This window comes from Heterodontus francisci, chromosome 4, assembly GCF_036365525.1.
Source record: "Heterodontus francisci isolate sHetFra1 chromosome 4, sHetFra1.hap1, whole genome shotgun sequence".
Lineage (NCBI taxonomy): Eukaryota > Metazoa > Chordata > Chondrichthyes > Heterodontiformes > Heterodontidae > Heterodontus > Heterodontus francisci.
This window is the reverse complement of record NC_090374.1, coordinates 47,760,768-47,774,060: the sequence shown is the minus strand read 5'-3', so window position 1 is coordinate 47,774,060 and position 13,293 is coordinate 47,760,768. Positions and strand designations below refer to the sequence as shown.

General features: G+C 42.7%; 1 protein-coding gene across 3 annotated transcripts in view; it reads right to left on the bottom strand.

Moving 5' to 3' along the window:
- The window catches only part of ap3b1a (adaptor related protein complex 3 subunit beta 1a), a 355,948-nt gene that overhangs the window by 156,382 nt on the left and 186,273 nt on the right, over positions 1-13,293 (bottom strand). For all 3 annotated transcript variants that reach the window (XM_068029475.1, XM_068029477.1, XM_068029476.1), the window contains exon 20: positions 4,385-4,541. In XM_068029475.1, the coding sequence (XP_067885576.1) occupies positions 4,385-4,541 (157 nt within the window). The remainder of the gene's footprint in view (positions 1-4,384; positions 4,542-13,293) is intronic.

The following is a 13,293-nucleotide window of genomic DNA, read 5'->3' as shown; positions in this document are numbered from 1 at the left end:
CAAGTCACACAAAGGTACATTTCACAGATGATTTTATAACAATTCCTTTAATTTAATGGATCATCAATCTGCTCTATACAAAAAGGAGCAGAATCCGTAAATTTAACAAAAGCTAATTCTGAGATAAAAAAACTCCAAAAGAGTGACACCTTCAACCTGTGGAATGGTAAATGCCTCAGGTTTGTATTTTTCCAATGCATTTGTATAAAATGTCAGATATAACTATTTCCATGAGTTTGTATAATAAAAATTCTAATATAAAAGAAAAATGCATGACATTCCAGTCACCAGCTACCCAGATTCTCCTGTGACAGACAGACAAAGTAACCGTCACAGAAAAGGCTTAATAACAGAAACAAATAATGAAGTTAAAACCATATCCGATCAAATATTCCTGAATCTGAGATTCATCCTAGTAATAGAGATGGAACCTAGATAAATGCATTTGTGGCACAAAGCAGGAGATTGAGAATTTCTCTAGCTCCATGCATAATTCATGGCATCTGCCTGCAAACTGTGTAAAATGAAAATTTCACACCACAGCACGAGCAATGGAGCTGCCGAGAACGCAAATGAAATCGTATTTTACTGTGCAAATTTTATTTCTTACTCTGTCCACATTTATACACAATCATTGACAAACCAAATGCAGTGACAGATCTCCCACTGATACCATTTTGTTCACACTTAAAAACAAATCGGGCAGAAAGATATAGACAATTTGTTTCTTTATATTTAAAATATGGATCAGTTTTTTTTTCCCAACAGCTCAGTGTCTACATTAGATTCATCCAAGAAGCCAACTCGCTGCTATTCTTTCTCTGCATGATCAGGCAATCTTCATCACTACCATGGCTTGTTAAATTATGCATTTGATTGTTAGTTCCCGACAACTCCCTCTTTTTTCATTTGACACCATAGCAACACGCTTGAATTTTAAAATTTCAACAAGATTTCTATATTATTTTAATAGACAGTACATTAGTGTTCACAACACCCACACCTACAACTTTGATTTTCGTGATTAGTAAGTATATTCTAAAAAGCATCCTATTACTCCATCAAAAAAAGCCTTGTGTTTGCCATTTTCAAATTTCACTCACCAGTTCTGAGGTATTCTGGATGCTTCATTCCTACTCCAAGTATTATTTTTGCTTCTGATAGATTTTTGACAAATTCCCTGACCGAATTGCAAACATTTCACTTACAAAATGACACATAATTATGGAAGTAAAAGAAATAAAACAACACCATTCCAAAATTATTGTCAAATCTTACATTACTCTCCGATTTACAAGCTGAGGAGCAGTGCAAAGCCGAAACCACTTTGGACTAACATTTAATCTGCAACTATACATTGGGTGTGAAGGCCCAAACATTCTCCAAAGCATCCAGAGTGAGCCACCGTCATCCAGAGAGGCTCCTTCAAATCAGTCGTGTTAAGTCGGGCTCCAACGACAGATTCAGACCATGGTTCAGAATGTAACTAATGTAAGTATTAACCAAAATTGCTCTGTATATGGATACTACAGTTGTAGCATAAATGCAGCCATAGTTACATGTTCCATTGACAAACTGAAAATCATACATTTTTGATGACAGTATTTCAAAAAGATTGACTTGTGTTTTCTTCAAAATGTCATTTTTTTCAGTAATGTTTTAACCTCATGCTGATTTAGAATGTGACAATGCCAAGCTTTTGTTAGCATGATTTGTAAAAGATTATGTAATTGTCACACATTTTAAATACCAAAAGAAACTTTCAGCATGTATAGCAGAAAATAAACTGGGTAAGTTGAATACCCCTCTCCAGTAACAATCAATATCATGTGCTCTATGTTATTTATTCTCTGATGGTTGTGCGACTTTGGAACACTCTGCCTCAGAAGGTGGTGGAGGCGGGGGTCATTGAATATTTTTAAGGGGAAGGGAGATTGATTCATGTTAGGCAAGGGAAACAAAAGGTTATCGGGGAGTAGATGGGAGTGTGGAATTCGAGACACAAATAGATCAGCCATGATCTTATTGAATGGTGGAGCAGGCTAGAGGGGTCGAATGGCCTACCTCTGGTCCTAATTCGTATGTATGTATGTTATTGAGGTTATAATACTGATGTTGTTCCACAATCTGTGACGTCCCTTAACATATAGCCACAGAAAATTGTTAGGCAAATAAAAACTTCTTTTAAAACAAAAAAGGATAGAAGGAAATTAGTGGCTGTAATGCAATTAATAGGTTCAAATTGATGAAATTTGGTTGAGTAACATTTAAGTCGATTTATTCTGAAAACCACAAGCATTTAACGTCTCAGCCTAGTCACACAGGAAGTCAATACTCCCATCAGAGACCACGGCTTGAAAAATTACTCTCCTAAATTGTTCCAAGTCAAAGCCCACATACAATCTCGACTACATTACCCAATTTCTAAAATGGTGGGAAATATTTCTAAGTAAGGAAGAAACATTACGATCCAAGCAGAATGCCTGATAACTTGATATATCCCTTATTAATACAAATCAACTTTGTCCCAAAGGAATAAATGAAAATTGAAACAAAAACAAGAAATGCTGGATTCACTCAGCAGGTCTGGCAGCATCTGTGGAAAGAGAAGCAGAGTTAACGTTTCGGGTCAGTGACCCTTCTTCGGAACTGACAAATATTAGAAAAGTCACAGATTATAAACAAGTGAGGTGGGGGTTGGGCAAGAGATACAAAGGAGAAGGTGCAGATTGGACCAGGCCACATAGCTGACCAAAAGGTCACAGAGCAAAGGCAAACAATATGTTAATGGTGTTTTGAAAGACAAAGCATTAGTACAGATTAGGTGTGAATATACTGAATATAGAACATCAGCAAGTGCAAACCTGAAGAAAAACAACCTGAAAAAAAACAGTGGGTAAGCAAACTGAACAAACTAAGATGAAATGAAATAAATGCAAAAAATGTAAAAAGGAATGCAAAAAAAAGGAAGAAAAAAATAACTAAAAATGACTAAAAATGAAAGTAAAGTGGGGGGCTGTCATGCTCTGAAATTATTGAACTCAATGTTCAGTCCGGCAGGCTGTAGTGTGCCTAATCGGTAGATGAGATGCTGTTCCTCGAGCTTGCGTTGATGTTCACTGGAACACTGCAGCAATCCCAGGACAGAGATGTGAGCATGAGAGCAGGGGGGAGTGTTGAAATGGCAAGCAACCGGAAGCTCAGGGTCCTGCTTGCGGACTGAGCGGAGATGTTCCGCAAAGCGGTCACCCAGTCTGCGCTTGGTCTCCCCAATGTAGAGGAGACCACACTGTGAGCAGCGAATACAGTATACTACATTGAAAGAAGTACAAGTAAATCGCTGCTTCACCTGAAAGGAGTGTTTGGGGCCTGGGATAGTGAGGAGAGAGGAGGTAAATGGGCAGGTATTACACCTCCTGCGATTGCAAGGGAAGGTGCCCTGGGACGGGGACGAGGTGGTGGGGGTAATGGAGGAGTGGACCAGGGTGTCGCGGAGGGAACGATCCCTTCGGAATGCTGACAGGGGAAGGGAGGGGAAGATGCGACTGGTAGTGGCATCACGCTGGAGGTGGCGAAAATGGCGGAGGATGATCCTTTGGTTATGGAGGCTGGTGGGATGAAAAGTGAGGACAAGGGGAACCCTGTCACGGTTCTGGGAGGGAGGGGAAGGGGTGAGGGTAGAGGTGCGGGGAATGGGTCGGACACGGTTGAGGGCCCTGTCAACCACAGTGGGGGGAAATCCTCGGTTGAGGAAAAAGGAGGTCATATCAGAAGCACCGTCATGGAAGGTAGCATCATCAGAGCAGATGCGTCGGAGACGGAGAAACTGGGAGAATGGAATGGAGTCCTTACAGGAGGTAGGGTGTGAAGAAGTGTAGTCGAGGTAGCTGTGGGAGTCAGTGGGCTTATAATGGATATTGGTAGACAACCTATCCCCAGAGATGGAGACAGAGAAGTCGAGGAAGGGAAGGGAAGTGTCAGAGATGGACCATGTAAAGGTGAGAGAAGGGTGGAAATTGGAAGCAAAGTTGATAAAGTTTTCGAGTGCGGGGCGGGAGCAGGAAACGGCACCGATACAGTCATCAATGTACCGGAAAAAGAGTTGGGGGAGGGGGCCTGAGTAGGACTGGAACAAAGAATGCTCGACATATCCCACAAAAAGACAGGCATAACTAGGACCCATGCGGGTACCCATAGCGACACCTTTTACTTGAAGGAAGTGCGTGGAGTTGAAGGAGAAGTTGTTCAATGTGAGAATGAAAATTGATGTTGATTTGTGATGAATAATCACATTTCCCCAATACTGGTAACGATCACTTCCACCATGTTTAAAAAAACACATCCCTGCCTACGTGAGTCACAAGTGGAACTTATTACAAGTTACCTTTTGTTTCACTGCATTCTCTGGTTCGGAGTCACTCTCAGATTCAGATTCTGAACTGTCTTGAGATGAACTGTCCTCTGACTCGGAGGAAGTTGCATAGTTCAGCTTTTTGGATTTGGTTTTGGCCTGGTTGTTATTTTCTGAGTCGCTGTTTTCACTGAAGATGAACACATTGCAAAGTTGAAAACTTAAACTCAACATAATTTGCCATTTGTCAGTCCAAACATTCTTTCAAGAATAAAACATATTTCCATTGGAAATTCCATTCCAAAGGAAAGAATTAGGCACAATTCAAATGACCCATTTCTAAAACTACATTCTTGGAACATTTGTTGGTGTGCTACAATTTTGAAGCAAAACATTACAATTTTCCCTCAAATTGTTCATATGATGTAAATACTTCATGTGTACAAAACACATAATTCATTGTTGTTCAAAGGACAGCAGATGCATGGGAACACCACCACCTGCAAGTTCCCCTCCAAGCTGCACACCAGCCTGACATAGAACATAGACACCTGCCGTTCCTTCGCTGTCACTGGATCAAAATCCTGGAACTCCCTTCCTAACAGCACTGTGGGTGTACCTACCCCACATGGACTGCAGCGATTCAAGAAGGCAGCTCACCACCACCTTCTCAAGGGCAATTAGGGATGGGCAATAAATGCTGTCCTAGAGACGCTCACGTCCCATGAATGAATTTTAAAAAAAATTGGTAGGTATTTTTATATTTCAACGCTTAGACAAAATAGAGATTTGGTCACGAGAGCCAAAAAGATTAAGCAATGACTTGATAACAGTTTGAGATTATGAAGGGTTCTGAGAGAGTTAAGGGTGATAAACACCATTGGTCTGCAAAGTGGTAACACCATGCCTAAGTTTAGAATAGCCATAAATACAAATGAAGATTAGAAAAGATTCCTTAGAGAGAATGGTGAGAATTTAGAATTCCCTACAATAAAATGCTGTTGAAGGGGAAATTAAATCATTCCATAAAACAGAGGAATATTAAAGACTATAGGAAGCAACCAGGAGAGCAGGATTAAACCAGCATTCTGACAGTGTATCACTTTGAAACATTAACTCAGTTGCTCGCTCCACAGTTGCTGCCTGACCGGCTCAGCAACTCCATTCTGTTTTTGCTGGAGATTTCCAGCATCTTCAGTCTTTACATAGTTGTTTAAGGTTCATGTGTACATAAGCACCAACACAGATTTGACGAGCTGAACATTTATGCTGTAACGTTCTATTGGTTATCTACATATTACTTTTTGAAAATAGAATAGCCAACAAATGCTTTGGAGTTAACTACCAAATGGACTTGACACTACAGAATTTGAGAAGTGAATACGGGATAGATTAATCTTTGCAATGACATCCGATTCTTCCTGTAAGGTTTCTTTTCTTCTTTCCCAGCTTCCCAAAAAAACCTCTCACCATCCACCTCTTTTATGTCAATTCAACATGTGGGAACATTAATGCAGACCTGGAATGCCCATGAAAAACTACAGGACACAAGTAAGTTAATTCAGTCTCATCTATCCTGTCGATCCAACTTGGATACCATTATGGGTACACACCTTGTTATGAGACGAGCAGTGTTAAAGCACTTGGTGCCTGCTTATGAGGAATCTGAATGGGCACACGGGACAGCAGACACTTTGCCATTCTTGGTGCATCAGAGTGAAGGGGACCACAGCACATAAATGTTTGACCAAATACCAGTGAGAAACTCTCCATTGTGAATGCTGTAAGACAGCACAATCCACAGTATGCGTTACCAGATTCAGTTGGGGAGACATGGAAACACTATTAGCTCTTGAACACCAGAAAAGCATATATTTTTCCAAATTTTGGTTTCAGTTAGGTGAGAAATTGCTACATTTCCTCTGCCCGTCTGAGGATTAATGGATGTTTATCTTACTACAGATAATTTCCAATGCTAATCTAATGAACAGAATTTATTGGTAACTGGCTTTTTAACTTTTGCAGAAATGAAAAGCCAGCATTAATTTAAACTACAGATTTCATTTGTTCCAAACAGGAAAAACAATATAAATCACTTTTAAAATCATTAAATCCTGACTTAAATTAATAAAGTTATAATTAGGGCATTATGCTGTATTTGTTATGAAGTGGCAGGGCGAGCTGCCTTAATTACTGTCTATAATAAAAGGAGCAGAGTGCATGCTATACCCCAATCAGTGCTGTCAGCTACAAAAAAAACCAAGCGAACACTCATCAACAGCATCAGCGGCAACCTACGCATGAAAGGGCAACGATCTCTGCAATCACCGACAGGCAAGAGTGTAACCTGTCAAGGAAGATTCTGGATTTTCAAATGAGTAAAATGTACTTTTATCATGTGAAACAATGACATAATAAATACCATCGGTATAATCATGCAAAAAACAAACCCATGCTAATTAAACAAAGATTAAATTAATGGTACAAATTTCAGTTCTAATGGCAGCCAAACTGTCTTGCACTTAAAGGTGCTGCCTCCCAATCAGATGGAACCCCATTTACATTTAAAGCAGCCCACCACTGTTATCTTAGTCAGGCCACATGTGACTTATTTCAGTGGAGTGTTTCACCTCAGGCTGATAGCACTTGTCAAATTTAATGGAGCTTCTTTCATAGCTATAAACCAAGCTGCAAGAATAATGCAGACAGTGATTTATGTTCTATTTTTTCCCCTTTCATATATTTCAATGCCTTCTACGACAAAAACTATAGAAATTCTAAGTCAAAGACATCTTCATAATTTGGCTTCCCATTTGCCAGTCATGAATCAACATAAACTGCCCTACTGTGGGAGATGCAATTAGTACTCGGATTTCAACCAGCCCTGCACCCTGACACACAACACTGGAATAACACTAAGCAGTTGAGACAAAAACTGCTTCAGTGCCCCTAAACTGGGCAATCAAGTCTGAATGTTCATGAAATCTCTGATTACACATTATGACCCTTTAGATTTGGAAGTTTTTTAAAATTCATTCATGGGATGTGGACGTTGCTGACTAGGCCAGCATTTATTGCCCATCCCTAATTGCCCTTGAGGTGGTGGTGGTGAGCTGCCTTCTTGAACCGCTGCAGTCCATGTGAGGTAGGTACACCCACAGTGCTGTTAGGAAGGGAGTTCCAGGATTTTGACCCAGCGACAGTGAAGGAACGGCGATATAGTTCCAAGTCAGGATGGTGTGTGACTTGGAGGGGAACTTGCAGGTGGTGATGTTCCCATGCATTTGCTGCCCTTGTCCTTCTAGTTGGTAGAGGTCGCGGGTTTGGAAGGTGTTGTCTAAGGAGCTTTGGTGCATTGCTGCAGTGCATCTTGTAGATGGTACACACTGTTTCAATTCTCAAAACACAACAGCCTTCATACAAATTGCTGAGACGTTGATCACAAACTGATATGAAGATGACCATAAATTTGTCAAGTTTATTACGGTAATATTTAGACAATGGACTTAGTTGATACATTTTCCAAAAGTCCACCTTACAGAGTTATTGAGACTGTTGCTTGAACACTTTAATTATATTCTACCTAGGAAACAGTTGATGAAATAGACCAAGACCAATCTAGTTTGCCTTCTACTATCCCACTAGTGTCAAGATACAATAATGGAGTTGTTAACTAATCGTGGCAAACAATCTCTGACAATAGACCTAATTACGAGACAACGAAACCGCAGTGGTGGAAAGTTGAGAATCAGTGGTACAAAATCACCAGTTCCTGCAAAGCATGCTACACTACCATATATATGTCATCGCGTCATAGAAAGTTTACGGCACAGAAAAAGACCACCTGGCCCATCGTGTCTGCGCTGGCCAGAAAAATAAAGCACCCAGCCTACACCCACTTTTCAGCATTGGTCTGTAGCCCTACAAGTTATGGCACTTCAGGTGCACTTCTAGACACCTTTTAAATGAAACAAGGTTTCTGCCTCTACCACCCTTTCAGGCAGAGAGTTCCAGACCCCCATTACCCTCTGGGGGGGCAAAAAAGGTTTTCCTCATCTCCCCCCTAATCTTTCTACCAATCACTTTAAATCTATGCCCCCTTAGTCGCTGACCCAACTAAGATAAATAGGCCCTTCATATCCACTCTATCCCGGCCCCTCACAATTTTGTACCTCAATCAAATGCCCCCTCAGTCTCCCATGTTCCAAGGAGAATAACCCTAGCCTATCCAATCTTTCCCCAAAGCTGCAATTTTTCACAGAATAATACAGTGCAGAAGAGGCCCTTCGGCCCATTGAGTCTGCACCAATGCATTAAAGACACCTGACCTGTCTACCTAATTCCATTTGCCAGCACTTGGCCCATAGCCTTGAATGTTATGACGTGCCAAGTACTCATCCAGGTACTTTTTAAAGGATGTGAGGCAACCCGCCTCTACCACCCTCCCAGGCAGTGCATTCCAGACCGTCACCACCCTCTGGGTAAAAAAGTTCTTCCTCAAATCCCCCTTAAACCTCCTGCCCCTCACCTTAAACTTGTGTCCCCTCGTAACTGAACCTTCAACTAAGGGGAACAGCTGCTCCCTATCCACCCTGTCCATGCCCCTCATAATCTTGTACACCTCGATCAGGTCACCCCTCAGTCTTCTCTGCTCCAGCGAAAACAACCCAAGCCTATCCATCCTCTCTTCATAGCTTAAATGTTCCATCCCAGGCACCATCCTGGTGAATCACCTCTGCACCCCCTCCAGTGCAATCACATCCTTCCCATAATGTGGCAACCAGAATTGCACACAGTACTCCAGCTGTGGCCTTACCAAAGTTCTATACAACTTCAACATGACCTCCCTGTTTTTGTAATCTATGCCTCGATTGATAAAGGCAAGTGTCTCATATGCCTTTTTCATCACCCTATTAACCTGCCATTCTGCCTTCAGAGATCTATGGACAAACACACCAAGGTCCCTTTGTTCCTCAGAACTTCCCAGTGTCAGGCCATTCATTGAAAACTTCCGTGTCACATTACTCCTTCCAAAGTGTGTCACCTCACACTTTTCAGGGTTAAATTCCATCTGCCACTTTTCTGCCCATTTGACCATCCCGTCCACATCTTCCTGTAACCCAAGATACTCAACCTCACTGTTCACCACTCGGCCAATCTTTGTGTCATCCGCGAACTTACTGATCCTACCCCCCCACCCCCCACATAGTCATCTATGTCGCTTACATAAATGACAAACAGTAGGGGACCCAGCACAGATCCCTGTGGCACGCCACTGGACACTGGCTTCCAATCACTAAAACAGCCTTCTGTCATCACTCTCTGACTCTTACAGCTAAGCCAATTTTGAATCCACCTTATCGAGTTACCCTGTATCCCATGTGCATTTGCTTTCTTGATATGTCTCCCATGTGGGACCTTGTCAAAGGCTTTGCTGAAATCCATGTAAACTACATCAACTGCACTACCCTCATCTACACACCTGGTCACATGCTCAAAAAATTCAATCAAATTTGCGAGGCATGACCTCCCTCTGACAAAGCCATGCTGACTATTCCTAATCAAATTTTGCCTCTCCAAGTGGAGATAGATTCTCTCCTTCAGAATTTTCTCCAATAGTTTCCCTACCACTGACGTGAAACTCACTGGTCTATAGTTCCCTGGCTTATCTCGACAACCTTTCTTAAATAGTGGGACCACATTAGCTGTTCTTCAGTCCTCTGGCACCTCCCCCGTGGCCAGAGAGGAATTAAAAATTTGGCTCAGAGCCCCTGCAATCTCCACCCTTGCTTTCCACAGCATCGTCCGGACCTGGCGATTTGTCCACTTTTAAGCCTGCCAAAACCTCCAATACCTTGTCACTCCCTATGACAATTTGCTCAAGAACCTCACAGTCTCTCTCTCTGAGTTCCATATCTACATCCTCTTTCTCTTGGGTGAAGACAGATGTGAAGTATTCATTCAACACCCTACCCATGTCCTCTGGCTCCACCCACAGATTTCCCCCGTGGTCCCTAATGAGTCCTACTCTTTCTGGTTATCCTCTTCCCATTGATATACTTATAGAATATCTTGGGATTTTCCCTACTTTTACCAGCCACAGCTTTCTCATATCCCCTCTTTGCTCTCCTAATTGCTTTCTTAAGCTCCATCCTACACTTTCTGTACTCCACTAATGCTTCTGCTGATTTGCTCTCCTTGTATTTGCTATAAGCCTCTCTTTTCCTTCTCATCGTACCCTGAATGTTTCTGGTCATCCATGGTTCTCTGGGCTTGTTGCTCCTACCTGCTACCCTAGAGGGAACATATTGAGCCTGTACCCTCACCATTTCCTTTCTGAATGCCCCCCGCTGCTCTTCTGTAGATTTCCCGACAAGTAACTCTTTCCAGTCTACCTTGGCCAGATCCTGCCTTATTTTACTAAAATTCACTCTCCCCCAATCCAAAACCTTTTTTGGCAACTTGTCTACTTCTTTCTCCATAACAAGCTTAAATTGTACCACGTTGTGGTTGCTCTCACCAAAATGCTCCCCCACCAACACATCAACCACCTGTCCGGCTTCATTCCCCAGAATTAGGTCCAGCACTGTACCCTCCCTAGTTGGATCCTCTACATATTAAGCTAAAAAGTTCTCCTGTACACATTTTAAGAACTCCACTCCATCTAAGCCCTTAACATGATGACAATCCCAATTAATGTTGGGAAAGTTGAAATCACCTAATATAATTACCCTATTATTAGTTTTACACAGCTCTGCGAATTGCGCACATATTTGCCCCTCAATTTCCTGCTGACTATCTGGGGGTCTATAATAAACACCTAGCAATGTGGCTGTCCCTTTTTTTATTCCTAAACTCTACCCATGAAGCTTCATTTGATGTCCCCTCCAAGATATCATCTCTCCTTGCTGCAGTAACCGACTCCTTAACTAATATTGCAATGCCCCCTCCTCTTTTACCCCCTCCTGTCTCGCCTGAAGATTCTATATCTCGGGATATTGAGCTGCCAATCCTGCACTTCCCTCAACCATGTCTCCGTGATGGCTACTATATCTCAATTCCACGTGTCAATCCTTGCCTTTACTCATCGTTTTACCTGTAATACTCCTGACATTAAAGTAGAGGCCATCCATCCTGGTCTTACTCCCTTGAAACTTACTTCCGCTGTATTCCCTCTGACTTGTTTGCTTTCCTGTGTTTAGCTGTGTCCCTATTCTGCTAGGAGTCTGCGTCCACTCACCCTGCCAAACTAGTTTAAACTCCTCCCAACAGCACTCGCAAACCTGCCAGCAAGGATGTTAGTCCCTCTCTGGTTCAGATGTAGACCGTCCCGCTTGTACAGGTCCCACCTTCCCCAGAAACGGTCCCAGTGGTCCAGGAATCTAAAACCCTCCCTCCTGCACCAACTCTTAAGCCACGCATTCATCTGTGCTATTCTCCTATTTCTATATTCGCTAACACATGGCACTGGGAGTAATCCAGAGATTACAACCCGAGAGGTCCTGCTTTTTAGTCTGCTGCCTAACTCCTTGAATTCTTGATGCAAAACCTCATCCCTCTTTCTACCTATGTCATTGGTACCAACATGTACCATGACCTCTGCCTTATCACCCTCCCCCTTCAGGATGCCCTGCAGCCGTTCAGTGACATCCCGGACCCTGGCACCAGGGAGGCAACACACCATCCTGGAGTCACGTTGACGGCCACAGTAGAGCCTATCTGTTCCCCTGACTGGAGAATCCCCTATTAGTACTGCTCTTCCTCTCTTTCCCCCTTCCTGTGCAGACAGGCTGCTTGTGGTGCCAGAAGCTTGGCTCTGTCCACACTCCCGGGAGGAACCAGCCTCATCAGCCTCCAAAATGGAATATCAATTTGCAAGCGGGACCCCAGGGGACTCCTGAACTACCTGCCTGATTCTCTTGGACTGCCTGGTGGTCACCTATTCCCTTCCTTCCTCAAGTCCCTTCTGCTGCAGTGTGACCACCTCTCTTTATGTGCTATCCACGATTCTCTCAGACTCGCGGATGCTCCAAAGTGTTTCCATCCACCGTTCCAGTGCTGAAACCCGAGCTTCCAGGAGCTGCAGCTGGACACACTTCCTGCACGCATGCTGGTCCCAGGGACTGGAAACGTTCCCGGATTCCCACATGCAGCAAGAGGAGCAAACCACAGCTTTAAGCTCTTCTGCCATGACTAAACCCTTTAAATTTAAAACTTTAGAAGACTATTATAGCAACAAATAAATCAACTCAGTCTTACTAAAACAATGATTTACAATTCAATCCAGCTTGAAAAATACTCGCCAGGACTTACTCAAGAGTCAGCTGTGCTCTGTAGAAACTCTCGGCTCCCCTCACGCTCTTTGAGGACAGGTAGGAAATGAAAGGAGCTCCTCGCTCCCTCCTCACCGAACTCCCTCAGTCACAAAACTCCCACTTTAGCTCTCTAATGCAACCCAAGTCAGCACTCCAATGCAAACAAAGTCAGCACTGTAAGATGGCCCACCTTTATACTGTCTGACTCTAGCCCCTGAAAACTGGTTTAAACTAATTATCTAATTAACAAGCAGAGCCTGAGTGAACTCTGTTTAAAGCTGGTCTAAAACTCACCTTCTCCAACCCAAACAGCAACTGTTAAGTTAATTTGCTAAATAAAAGACTAGACTTCAGATAAAAATAACCCTTAATTACCCTCAGTCACAAAACTCCTACTTTCGCACTCTAATGCAACCCAAATAGTCCTGGCAACACCTTCGTAAATCTCCTCTGCACCCTCTCCAGTGCAATTATACCTTCCAGTAATGAGGTGACCAGAACTGCACACAGTACTCAAGTCGTGGCCCAACTAACGTTTTATATCCTTCCAGCATAACCTCCCTAAGCTTATATTCTATGCCTTGGCTAATAAAGGAAAGGATTCCATATGCCTTCTGAACCATCTTG